The following is a 14217-nucleotide window of genomic DNA, read 5'->3' as shown; positions in this document are numbered from 1 at the left end:
ATGTCAAATCTTGACATTTTTTCGCCATACTACTATGCGATTTTTGGGAATTTTTTTTACATGCCAAAATATGTTTTCGTTCTTTTTTTTCGACATTGTGTGCTACAGCACGACTTTACAAGCTATAATAAATTGTTTTCATCCATTCATGAGACATGTGAAATTATACATTTTTCAGCATACTATACACCGTGGTTTTTGGCCGTTTTCTTCACTGCTAAAATATGATGTTTTCGGCCCTTTTTTCCAACAGTGTATGGTGTTGCACAACTCTACAAGATACCATAAGTTCTTTTTCAGCTATTTTTGGGACAGATCAAAATCTGACATTTTTCGCCATACTATACTATGCGGTTTTTGGCCATTTTTTGGACATGCTAAAATATTACGGTTTTGGGTTTTTTTTCGACATTGTGTGCTATAGCATTACTCTACAAGCAATAATAAGTCATTTTCATCCATTTTGGGACATGTCAAAGTTTGACATTTTTCGCCATACTGCACTGTGTGGTTTTCTGCTTTTTTCTCCACATGCTAAATGATGACGTTTTTCACCTGTTTCTCGACATTGTATGCTATGACGTGCACATTTTGCACATGCTATATTACGTTTCTGGGTATTTTCTGAACATGCTATTCTATGATGTGTCTGGACGAGGCATAATATCACGTCCATGACATGAAAAGGTCGACTTCTTTGGACCATTTTTCAAAATGCTATAGTATGGCGGTTTTTACATGCTATACTATGACTATTTCCAAGGTGCTTTGTTGGATTGTTTTTGATATTCTATACTATGTCATGTTTTGGGGTCAAAAAGGCTGACTTTTTTGGACCATCCATATGCTATACTATGACGTCTTATGACATACTATAATATGACGTTTTTCGACGATCAAAAGGTGGACTTTTTCTGACCACTTTTAGACATTCTGTACTATAGCCTATTAGGACATGCTATAGTATGATGTTTTTTGACGTTAAAAAATCTCCTTTATTGGACCATTTTTCTATGTTATGTTGGACCACTTTACCATGTTATGGTGTGTTTCTTTATGCTTTACAATGATGTTTTTCAGGCTTTTTTCTCACATTTTTTGATACACTATACTATGGCGTCTTTGGACATGCTATACTATGACGTTTTTCAAGCTAAAACTCCACTACTATACCTTATAGATATATTTAGCTCCTAGTTTTTGATTTCACTCTCAGCACTCTCATTGCTTCAACATTTCTAGCAGGAGAAAAAAAGCAAAAAGGGGCGATGAAGCTGAGCCGCCGTTACTCACCGCACAGAACTCCTCGAAGGATATCCTGCCATCGCCGTCTTTGTCTGCATTGATGATGGTTTTGTCGACGATCTGTTGGAGCTGAGTGTCCTTCAGGTTGTTTCCTACCATCATCTTGAGGACCTGGAAGAGCTCACCGTTGGATATGTAGCCATCCTTGTCCATGTCGTAGATCCTGAAGGCGACTGTGGGCAGAAAGGCAAGTTTTGTTTTTGGTTAAAGTATTTCAAAGGGCAACAAACACAGATACACAACAAAAGGTGATCACATCAGTGATACTCAACCTACGACCCGCAGGCCAAATCTGGCCCCTGATAAGAGTGCCAGGTGGTCCTGGGAAATGTTTTTTTTTGTTTTGCATACATAAGGTGTCAGAGTGCATAAACAACATCAAAATAGAGTTTGTTGATGAAAAACGTGCCAGTGGAGGATCCCCCAAACCCCCCCACAGAGGTCCTCGCTTAGACCCTAATATCCTTAAATCCTAGAAATGTTCTAAAATCATAACATCCTAAAATTCAAGATATGTCCTAACATCAAACAAACATCCTTAAATCATTGAAATGTCTGAAATCTTAGAAATGCCCTAAAATCATAGAAATGCCCTAAAATCCTGGAAACATCCAAAAAATCTGGAAAAGTCCCAAAATCCTTCAAATGTCTGAAATCCTGCCACGTCACTATGGGTTCAACATGCTACGTCATGTCTGAGACTAGAGACATCTCGCCAACGTAAATAAGACAAAGTAAAGGCTCCGGGACAGGCGATACTGAAATAAAAGATTCACCCTCAAGTTTCAAATCGGGAGTGTGGCGACATTTGAGCTTCCTCAAGTCAGAAATAAATAAAGGCAAGCAGATAACAGAAAAAATAGTCTGCAAATATTGAGTGTTAAACTACACAAATACAACAATTAACATGATGCAGCATGAGAGCTGGCATCATGGTAAGGAGGTCCAGTTAGCCCCGCCTACACATGTTATTCCTTAATGACGGCAGCACTGCCAAAAAAAAACCCAAACAACTATACAGCCTATACCAGGGGTAGGCAACCTGTGGCTCTAGAGCCCCTCTCCAGTGGCTCCTGTGTCTCTGACTAAAAATTATTTGGAAGTGAATGGCGATTATTTTTTTTAAAGATTTTCATTCAATTTTTCAATTGCAAAAATATGTAGCCTGTACACAGAATATGAAAATGTATTAGCATTTCAATAACTACAGTATGCATCATATTTCTGTGGCCTTGGTGCCTTTTCTGCTTAATTTTGCCAAATTTCAAAAGCGGTGGACGCTCCTGAATCAAAAAAGCTTGACTAGCTATAGATTCCAAATCCAAGAAAGGAGAAGTCTCAGAGGAAAATTGAGAATTTAATAATGTATATAGATAATAGTAATAATAAAAATAATAGTGCATGGATAGATCTTTTAATTTTTACCACCAACACTGCAAAGTTAATGTAACAAAAATAATAAATAGTGGTAAAACATATTAATGAATGCTCATATAGACCCGTTAATAATATATTGATAGGCTAGTTTGACTATGTGTTGTGTTACCTGCGGCTCCAGACAGATTTTTTTTGTTTGCTTTGGGCCAGAAATGGCTCTTTTGATAGTTAAGGTTGCCGACCGCTGGCCTATACTACACTCCCTAACCAAACCACACTGACAAGCTGCGACCTCGCTCCCCCAAACAAGTCCAAGAGCCAAAGCGAAAGCCCGACTGATCACCACGAGTGAGAAAAGACCAACGTAGCTCTTCAAACTCGCCCTCTCTGCTTTCCCCTCTAAAGCAAACCTTTAACCATTTAACCTTTTAACCCTTACCTTTCCACAGCAGCCCCCTCGGTCCCAGTGAAAAGGTTTTAACAGCAGGGACATTGTGAATGTCCAGAGATGCGTTCATTGCAAAGTTTGTGTTTTACTTTTATACCTCAGAAATAAAAAGGGAATTCTTTAAATTGATATAATAAGAAGAGAAAATGCAGTATTTTTTATGTTTTTTTTTAATAATTAATATTTTTCAGTCATAATTTTTCTGTAATGTCATTTTGTATTTTTAGAAAAACTGTATCGTGAGCCCACTATCGTGAATCATCCCTATTAAAAAGCCGTTGTTCAGAACGATCTTTGTCTCTTTCAGCCGTTTTCTGTCTCTTTACGTGAAACAAACACTTCAAACTGAATAAAATGTATTTGTAACGAAGACTTTCTGCGACCTAAAAGCATCAGAGACATTCAGACTTCTGTGGAGTCCTCTCAAACATCTGACTGGACCACATCGAGCTGTGCGGCTGGAGATGACAGACTTTTCACTGAAAACAAAACTGCGATTAAAACTAAAACAGAAGCATCAGACGTGAAAAAACTGACTTACAACGCAACTTCTGCTCCTTGTCGCCTTTGACGCTGAACTGGGAGACTCCTTCGATGAACTCTGCCGAAGGACAAAAAAATGATCGTCAGATAAACGAGAGGAAAAAAATATCTCAGAAAAAAAACAAGAGAAATTTCACAAACATTTGGCAACCTTTCACAGATCACCTCAAAGATTTGGCCGTGAGGCGGGAGCACATTTTATTTATCTGTAAAGCTTTGAAACAGATGCTTCCTCCTTGTGTTTCATCCCTTTTAACTCTAAATTCTCATCATCTCGGTAGTCGGTCGCAGAATAGTTTGTCGCTCCACATTCCCCAAATCAAACTGAACTCCGAAAAATGTCATTCTCTTACAGTGCGCCTCATACATGAAATAATCTGCAGAGGAAGCAAAACTTGGTCACTCTTCCATCATTTCAGATCTGGCTTCAATTGACTGTAAATGTTTTTCATTATACTTCTACACCTCAACATGTTTGTTTCCTGTATTTTTATTTTTTGGCTTTTAAACCAGCTGTTATTGTTTATTTTTTGTATGTTTTATTTATTGATTATTTTCAACTGATTTCCAGAGTCTTAAATAAAGGTTTGAAAGAGTTAAGACTGCGTCCATCACCCTCACTAATTTTTCTCTAATATTTTTTAAATTTATTTATTTATATTTATTTTCTTTCTTTCTTTTTGAGGGTTTTCTTTTCATCACGATCCTTTTTTATATTTTTTAAATTTATTTTCTGCTTTATATTATTACTGGTATTAAGTCTTGTATGTGTGTATTGGTTTGTATATTCGCTATAATTCTACTGTAAAACAAATACAGTTAACATGAGAAATCTGCTGCCGGCACAGTGCGATGCCATTTTTATGAGCTATCAGATCAGCAAAAACAGTACAAACAATGATTATTCTCTCATGCTACTGTTCACATACAATAAAGATATTAACCCTTTAGGGCACGCTTTAATATCACACACACTCGTATCGCTCTGCACACAAAATGTGCTTTCCAAAATCAGGCTATAAAAAAGTTATACAACAATATTATTTTCTATTTTCATTGAGATAATTTAAAGCAACATCAGTTCTAATCATAAATATCAAATATTCATTAATTTTCAGAATTTTAAGCCTTTAAATGGCAGGTTTTTGTCATGATTCCTCTTTTTTAAGAAGGAAAAAACACATAAAATGTATTATTTTCATTATATTCTGCATTTGATGACAGCCTGTCACATCATATGTCAGTGATCAGCAGCTACATTGACTGTGACAGGTCACCTAGTGGAAATAGCATGTATTTCCTCCATATGCCAAATATGGTCAAAATGACCTCATCAGGTGGAAAATAGTCAAAATGACAAATTCAGAGTCAAAAGCCCAGAATGACACCCAGAAATAATACAAGTCCTGTTTTTCTGCTCTGATGGCTGTGGGATCAAAAATGTCAGTTTGAATGGGTTTCAATGGAGCATTTTTGGACCTGAACAGTCTGAATGTAACTATTTAGTTTCCACAGTGTATTTTAGACTTATTGTAGGAGCTGAGCTGCAAATTCACTGATTACACTCAAATACACAATCTGGACTACATTTAGGACACATGCATCAACACACACACAATTATCAAAAAACGAAGAATAAAAAGTGTGTAAATACACCAAACAGTCTCTTAAGGGTTAATAAAACCAAAGGTGCAGCAGGCTGTTGTTACGTATTTTTGGGGTCTGATGTCAGTGGTAAAAACTTTCAGATGTATTCAAGTTTAAATTTAGGAACACAGGAGGTTTCACATTGTGTGTGAAAAATGATTTATTTACCTTTAAAGTCGACTTCTCCGTTTCCGTCCGTGTCGAAAATGTCGATGACTCGCTGCACGAGGGGATTCTGTTGGAGCTCCGGCAGCGACATAAACTCCTCGACGCTCAGGGACCCGGAGTTATCTAGGTCGAGTTTCTTAAATCTCTTTCCTAGCCTCTTAATCTCATCAGCATCAACTGAAATGAAACAGAGAGACAGAAGGACTTAAAAAACCGCTGAAACGAACCCGCAGAGTTTACAGGTGACACAATCAGACGAATGTTTCCGGAGCGGTGAGTCTGGGCGACTCCTCCACCTGAGAGCGTCAGAACACGCCGATGTTAAATCACCTGTCGTCCACCTGAGACTGATCTCCCTCCTGATCCACCTGCAGAAACCGTTTCCCCCGAGCAACACCGCCAAACTTACCTGCTTTCTTGCTCCTGGTGGCCATGTCTGACGGGAGCTGCCGCTCTGTCGGGCTGAACCTGGTGCTCGCGGACCTCCTGGTGCGCCGCTCTAAGCCCCTAACACCGGGTCATGTGACGCCTCTTTCAACACTAATCACTCTGCTGATGACCACAGAGGCGGGGGCCGCACTGCGAGTGGGTGACCCGGTCGCTCATGGAGGTAATTTGCTCCGTCCTTTAACCCTTTGAAACCTGAACATACTGGACTAATTCTTTCAAAAACATGGGAAGAAGCCATAAATAATGAAGGGGAAATGACCCAAAAATTTGCAATAAATTAGTAAAAAGGAAAAGGAAACTGCCTAGAAGTAAAAAAACATAAATACATAAATAAATAAATCAAAAAGCAAAAGATATAACCTGGAAAAAGTGCTTGAAAATTACAATAATTCTGTGAAATCATTTGAAATATGTTATTATCATTATCATAAATAGAGATTTTCCCTTAGTTTTTTCTCTTTTTTACCTAACTTTTCTAAAATAATTCTATCAAATTTCTTGGAATTTGTGGAACTTTTCCAACAAAATTGCTAAACTCCTTTATCCCATGTTTTCGAAAAAAAAATCACACCAGTTTTCTCAGAGTTCAACTTTTTAAATTCTTGTGAAAGGCGTCTGAATGCAGCAGCTTAGCAGCATACTACAAGCTCAGTAGTTTTATTTTTATTTATTTTTTCTATTCTCACAGTTTAGGATATGTCAGTCGTCAGCAGGCGACCTTTATACATTATTTTTTGTGCCGTGTCAAATACTCACACTGACACCGCTCTGCACATAAAATACATTTTTTAAAATGTATAAATTAAAAATATTTTCATTGAGTTTATTTTTTTTAACAATGGGTCCTAATCATAAATATCAAATATTCATTAATTTTCAGATGTTTAACCCTTTAAATGCCAGGATTTTCTCATGATGCAACTTTGTTTTAGATGAAAAAAAAAACACAAAAAAGGAATTATATACTATATATACTATATATTTAAATATACTACATACAAAAACAGTAGATTACAGGAATCGATAGAAAGTAAAATAGATTGAGATAGATTGAGAATTGAGATAAAATATATATTGCAATACATTTATGAATCGCTTTTTTTTTTACCCAGCTCTACTATGTATACATATATATATATATATACATATATACACACACACACACACACATACATATATTCAGTTCCTCCTTTCTGGATATGAAATACTTGTGTTTGTTTACTGAATATGTCTGATGGGCATTCTCATGTTTTTCTTGCTTATATTTTATTTTTGTTCTCTTATTACATTCACCATATTTGACATAAAGATCTAACTAACTAAGTGCTCTTATTGTTCCACTTCTCACACTGTGCCCACACAGCTCAGTCCTTCCTCTTTAACAGTTTCACTAGATCAGAAGCTGGATACAGAAACGCCCTCATCTCATGTCACACCAGGAAACAGCCTCCTGTGTCAATAAATACTGCAGAGCTGCAGTCAGAGGCGGAGCGAAACTGGGCAGAGTACATTTCCACGTCATTTTCCTGAAATGAAACTTAAGCGTCACAGTAGAGTTCAGACGGTCGAGATTAATCTGTTTCTCTCAAAAGAAACACTGAGCTGACTTCCTTTGGTCCTTCTCAACAACACAACAGCCTCTCTGCCGAACGCTGGTGAGTACAGCCGATCACGTTCACTGTGTTTAACATCAAACTGCAATTTGATTTCTACTCAGAGGTGTGTAAAGACTAAACTATAATGGTGCTGCAGCTATTGTCCTTTTTTTAAAGAATAAAGCTTAAAAAGTGTAAAACAGTTTTCTGATATATTGCATGTTCGATAAAAAAAGCATGTCTCTTTGAAGGACTGTGCATATGTCTGTTAACAGATATTTTCATATATAGTTTTGCTGTTGATAAAAGCAATCCCCGTTTACTTCATGAGGAATGTTTGGCTTTTCAGGATTCTCCGTTCGCCTCTTTTTTTTTTTAAACACAAAACATAACCACCACCTGGACTGACCATGTAGCGGAGCCCAATTTATTCTAATAATTATTTGATGTAGTTTTACTTAAAATTAATTTTAGGTATCGATGACTCCACTTCTCACGTACAATGTAGCATATTTTTTTTAATTGTCTGCGTTCGATATTACGCTGTGAGCAGTAAAGTTAGCTCTCTATATGGAAACTACAGCCTATTTGTGGGACTGTCAGTCTGATATTGTAAAACAAAAAAATCAGCTGATACCCTGAGATGTAATATGGGAATCCTTGACAGGCAGAAAAGGTTGGATCTGTGCAAACCTTAGTGATATTTACATAAAACTTTATTCTTTTAGTTTAGTTGACATTATGAAGAAATCTGGAATTAAATCTTTTTTGTCTGTGCTTTTACTTTTGTTCTCAGTGTGCAGATATGGCTACTGTCAGCTGTCTGCAATCTGAAGATCAGTTTCGGTGCTCCATCTGTCTGGATGTCTTCACTGATCCTGTCAGCACACCATGTGGACACAACTTCTGCAAAAACTGCATCACTGAATACTGGAATACTATTACCAGTACCTGTGTCCAATGTGTAAAAAGGTTTTCAACACTAGACCTGAGCTGCAGGTCAACACTTTCATCTCAGAGATGGTCGCTCAGTTCAGACAGTCAGCTCAACAGAAATCCAGCAGCAGCAGCTCAGAGCAACAAGAGTCCAAACCAGGAGAAGTTTCCTGTGACGTCTGCACTGGAGCCAAACTGAAGGCCCTGAAGTCCTGCCTGGTGTGTCTGACCTCCTACTGTGAGACTCACCTGGAGCCTCATCTGACAGCTTCAGGACTGAAAAGACACCAGCTGATCGACCCTGTGGAGAAACTGGAGGACAGGATATGTACGAAGCATAATAAACCTCTCGAGCTGTTCTGTAAGACCGACGAGACATGTGTCTGCATGCTCTGCCACGTCTCAGACCACAAGATGCACGATGTTGTTCCTCTGAGAGAAGGATATGAAGGAAAAAAAATCGAGCTAGAGGCTGAAATCCAACAGATGATCCTGAAGAGACAACAGAAGATTCAGGAGATCAAACAGTCAGTCAACGTCAGTGAGGAAGACGCAGACAGAAAGATCACAGAAGGTGTTCAGGCCTTCACTGCTCTGAAGGAGTCTGCTGAGAGAGGCCAGGCTAAACTCATCGACACGATCAAAGAGAAGCACATATCAACAAAAAGAAAGGCAGACGTCTGCATCAAAGACCTGGAACAGGAAATCTCTGAGCTGAAGAAGAGAAGCTCTGAGGTGGAGCAGCTCTCACGCCCCACAGACCACCTCCATCTTCTCCAGAATATTCAGTCCCTAAACACTCACCACCCAACACCCACCAAGGACTGGACACAGGTCAGCATCTGTACATTGTATGAGGGGACTGTGAGCAGAGGTGTGTCTCAGGTGGAGGAGACACTCAGTCAAGAGACGAGGAAGCTGGTTGAAGCTGAACTGAAGAGGGTCCAGCAGTATGCAGTGGATGTGACTCTTGATCCTGATACAGCAAATTCTTATCTCATCCTGTCTCGAGATGGGAAACAAGTGAAACATGGTGATGAGGATCAATATATCGGATACACCCGAGACAGATTTTCGAAGGAATTTTGTGTTTTAGGAAAGCAGAGTTTCTCCTCAGGTAGATTTTACTTTGAGGTTCAGGTTTCCGGAAAGACTGCGTGGATTATAGGGGTGGCCAGAGAGTCGATCAGAAGGAGGGGATTCTTCAGAGTAAGCCCCTACAATGGCCACTGGACTATGTGGTTGAAAAATGATCATGATTATGCTGGTCTAACTGAATATCCAGACCGCGTCTCTCTGAAGTCTCGGCCTCAGAAGGTGGGGGTGTTTGTGGATTATGAGGAGGGTCTGGTCTCCTTTTATGACGTAGATGCTGCAGCTCTCATCTACTCCTTCACTGGCTGCTCCTTCACTGAGAAACTGTACCCATTCTTCAATCCCTGTCATAATGATGATGGTGAAAACTCTGACCCTCTGATCATCTCTCGTGTCAGAGTTAACTAGATATATATACTATAAAAATAACGTGTGATGGTGAGAAAACATCTACAGTCTCATTTTATACCATATTGTATATTTTGTTTGCATCGTCTGATAATACTTGTGTCCATCTATGTTGTTTGAGGGGGCGACTACACAATGCAAGGCACCAAAAGAGTAAACATGGAGGAGCTGGAAACCAATACTGAACGTGGGGATTCAGCACAAACACCTCTCCACACTCTCACACAGATGAGACACACACACAAAGCAGGGCTTTTGCAGAGCTCTGGATCATGACTATTTTTTCACATTTTGTAACCACATATCACCACTATGACTCAAAAATACTTTTAATCTATGAACTGGAGAGCAGTTAGTTTTTTTCCAGCTCGCAGTGGATGAATCGCCGTCACAGTTTAACTTTCCACAAACATCCTGTTTGTTGACTGCAAATTTCAAGTCCACAGCAAAAACATCAACACTTTTGGCCCAAGACGAGTCTTCTAACAATACTTTAATTAATTTGATTATAAAAGTATGTTAACTTTAAACTTTATATTATTTAGCACTATTAAAAAAAACATTAAACTTGGTTATAACAGTAGTTCCTGTAACTTTTATATTTTAGCAGCTTACAGTAGTTTAGAAGATTATTGTGTATCTCAATACACACAAAAAATATTGTGAAATTATTTTAAACTGATCGCTTTCATTTCATGTATTGATTCATTCTTATTTAAGGGAATAAATGATCACATTTAGAGTGGATGCTGTATAGTTGAGATCTTATTTTCTGCAGAATCTTTTCCTTTGGTAATTCACTTACACTTCCCTGCTGGGATTTTTTTGTGATTGTATGTATTCTGTTTCCAAGTGCTTGTTCATGGTCTCTGTACATAAAAGACTCTGGTCTGGACCTGTTCTATATAAAAAGTGTCCTACAATAACTTCTGCTATGATTTGGCACTATACAGATCATCTGTTAAAACCACAGACATTTTTGGGGTTTTAGAGAAAATTATTGTTTCTAGAGCTGCGAAGTATGCTAAACTGCAGTTAAAGTAAACTTAACAAAGTTTGTTGCAAAATATCTCATTATTCTTTTACTATTTGACATGCAGCCAGAAAAAACATATTGTTGAATATTTCATTGTGTCATAAAGCTTCATTAATGGTGTCTAACAGGTTTCTAACAAGTTTTAATTTGTTTTGTAAATGCTGGTATGATGACTTATGAGTCAAAGAAATCTTTAAATATGTGATTGTTAAATATAAACTTTAAAAATAAACCAGTTGTTGAACACAAAGCCTGAGTGAGCAGTGATTTGAGCTCCAAACACGAGGGCTGGGTAAAAAAAAAATCAATTCATCAGTGCATTGCAATTTGTTTTTTGCTAATTCAATATCGATTCACAAAATCCTGAAATCGATTATTTCCGTTGCAATGACGCCGTGCTCCCGCGGGGTCAGTGCGAGTGCCAGCAGAGTGTGACTGACGCTGTTCAGGGGCCCCGCTCGACCCCGAAACAGCGTCTGTTGTTTATGCATTAAAATGGCGACAGTGGTGCGACGTAGCAGTGTGTTAAAATCAGCGCTGACAACATTAAAAGCCAACGTTTGGATACACGAAGTCGATAGTAGTTACGTGGTGTGTGAGCCTCGTGTGTCAGTGTTAAAACACTGCAACAATACGACGAAGCCACGCCACCGTTTGAGCCGACAACATGCAGATGTTGTGCAGCCTGTTGCTAACGCTAAAGCTTCGGATCACACTAATGCATGTTGACAAATCCTGCATAAATGTTTATTACTTTTGTTAAGTTTGGCTCAGGCAAAAATGTGCACTTTTCTTTACTTTAATTTATTTTAGTTTGAATTTTTATTTAATAAAGAATAATGTAATGGTAAAATAAGTTTTGGTGTCAGTTTGCTCTAAATCAATACAGATAATGCACGCTTTATTGAACGCATATCAGAAGGTATTCGAAGGAATTATCCGGGTATTTCTGACATCAAGACACATAACTGAATCAATATCGAATCGAATCGTGACCCAAGAAATCGAAATTGAACTGAATTGTGAAGTTCTTGACAATATCCAGCCCTGCCAAACACTGAACAGAACAGCCTGTTAACACAGAAGTTGTATTAAAGACAAATGTGAGGGATTGACAGGATTTTATTGTGAAGGAGCCACAAGAAAAACAACCCAAGTGTGAAGACGATCACCGCTAACAATGAAAACTACTTTGTACAGAGAGCTCATCACACAGTTCATACATATTAATACCCTGCACTGACCAGTTACTGTTGGATGACTCTTTCAGAGAGATTATATATCACCATTAGAGATACATCAATAATTAGCAGCAACATTGACTGTGACAGGTCACCTAGTGGAAATAGCACGTACTTTGTCCATATGCCAAATATTGTAAAAAATAAAATAAAATTTAAAAATTAAAAAACAAAAAATGAAAGTGGAAAATAGTCAAAATGACAAATTCAGAGTCAAAAGCCCAGAATGACACCCAGAAATAATACACGTCCTGTTTTTCTGCTCTGATGGCTGTGGGATCAAAAATGTCAGTTTGAATGGGTTTCAATGGAGCATTTTTGGACCTGAACAGTCTGAATGTAACTATTTAGTTTCCACAGTGTATTTTAGACTTATTGTAGGAGCTGAGCTGCAAATTCACTGATTACACTCAAATACACAATCTGGACTACATTTAGGACACACGCATCAACACACACACAGTTATCAAAAATGAACAATAAAAAGTGTGTCAAATGTGACAAACAGTCCCTGAGGGTTTAGCTTTGGAGTGTGTCAGTATATGTATGTAAAGACACTTTGTCATGGTGTTTCTCTTGGGAGTTCGTCTTTTACTGTTCTATTTACTTTAATACCATTTTAATACTGATGATAAGTGTTTTATGTATTTTGTTTTAATGTCTTTTAAATCTGTATTATTGTGAGGTCTTGTTTTGGACTGCTGAGTTTCCTGTCTGCACAACAAATGTATCCCTTTTGTACAAATTCGGAAACCTTGAACCTTATCAATAAATTGTTTTGTAAAAATGGTGCTGGTGTTATCCAAAACGATGTGAACAGGTGAATTCCATAAAGCCCTCAGTGCTGAGAGTTCAGTCATTTTGCTTGTTGCACTACAGTAACAACTGGTATTGTGGTAGAGAGCAACCACTGGATGGACTACAACACAAAGAAACAACCAGCACGAAGTCACTGTGCTCTTTACTAACACTGATACACTTTCCCTTTCATGGCATGTCAATAACTGGTGAGGGCCCCTAAGCAACGCCCTTAATGATACCTGCAGACCTCAGGCATGAGCAGTTACATAAATATAGTATAGAGAATCACAGGGCCAAGATCCTGTAGGACTTCCACTGACAAACTGGTGATGACTAACCAACCAGATATCATAGTGGTAGAAGAAACAGCAGCAATCCCGAGTGTTGCAACAACAGGAAGAAGGAACACGAGAAGATCGAGAAATACCAACGGCTGAAAGAGGAGTTAAAGAGGGTGTGGAAGGTGAAGGCAGCAGTGGTACCCGTGGTGATTGGAGCATTTGGGACTGTAAATCCCCAAAATGGGACAAACTGGGACAATGGCTCCAACTAATACCAGGATCAACATGTGAGATCTCAGTCCAGAAGACTGCAGTCCAGGAACAGCTAAGATACTGTGCAGAACCCTCAAGCTCCCGGGCCTTTGGTAGAGGACCCGAGCCCAAAGGGGTGAGATGGGAATTTATATATACTGCATATCATTGAAAAAAAGATGGTATTTACTTCCTCCTACTCCTTTCTGGATATGAAATACTTGTGTTTGTTTACTGAATATGTCTGATGGGCATTCTCATGTTTTTCTTGCTTATATTTTATTTTTGTTCTCTTATTATATTCACCATATTTGACATAAAGATCTAACTAACTAAGTGCTCTTATTGTTCAACTTCTCACACTGTGCCCACACAGCTCAGTGCTTCCTCTCAACCAGTTCAACTAGATCAGAAGTTGGGTACAGAAACGCCCTCATCTCATGTCACACCAGGAAACAGCCTCCTGTGTCAATAAATACTGCAGAGCTGCAGTCAGAGGCGGAGCGAAACTGGGCAGAGTACATTTCCACGTCATTTTCCTGAAATGAAACTTAAGCGTCACAGTAGAGTTCAGACGGTCGAGATTAATCTGTTTCTCTCAAAAGAAACACTGAGCTGACTTCCTTTGGTCCTT

General features: G+C 38.4%; 1 protein-coding gene and 1 pseudogene across 1 annotated transcript; one reads left to right on the top strand and one right to left on the bottom strand.

Annotated features, from left to right (window-relative positions):
- Positions 1-1221: 1221 nt before the first annotated feature.
- On the bottom strand, positions 1222-5922 carry LOC121941576 (calcineurin subunit B type 1-like). Its single transcript, XM_042484401.1, has 5 exons — positions 5898-5922; positions 5716-5784; positions 5489-5665; positions 3672-3731; positions 1222-1478 (listed from the first exon to the last, which is right to left on the bottom strand). The coding sequence occupies exons 1-5, from the start codon at positions 5920-5922 to the stop codon at positions 1222-1224; spliced, it is 588 nt and encodes a 195-aa protein (XP_042340335.1).
- A 1524-nt stretch (positions 5923-7446) lies between these two features.
- On the top strand, positions 7447-10341 carry LOC121942658 (annotated as a pseudogene).
- Positions 10342-14217: the final 3876 nt, after the last annotated feature.

The sequence above is a fragment of the Plectropomus leopardus genome, chromosome 4 (assembly GCF_008729295.1).
Source record: "Plectropomus leopardus isolate mb chromosome 4, YSFRI_Pleo_2.0, whole genome shotgun sequence".
In the NCBI taxonomy this organism is placed as follows: Eukaryota; Metazoa; Chordata; class Actinopteri; order Perciformes; family Serranidae; genus Plectropomus; species Plectropomus leopardus.
The sequence above is the reverse complement of the archived record's forward strand: the minus strand, read 5'-3'. Positions and strand labels throughout refer to the sequence as shown.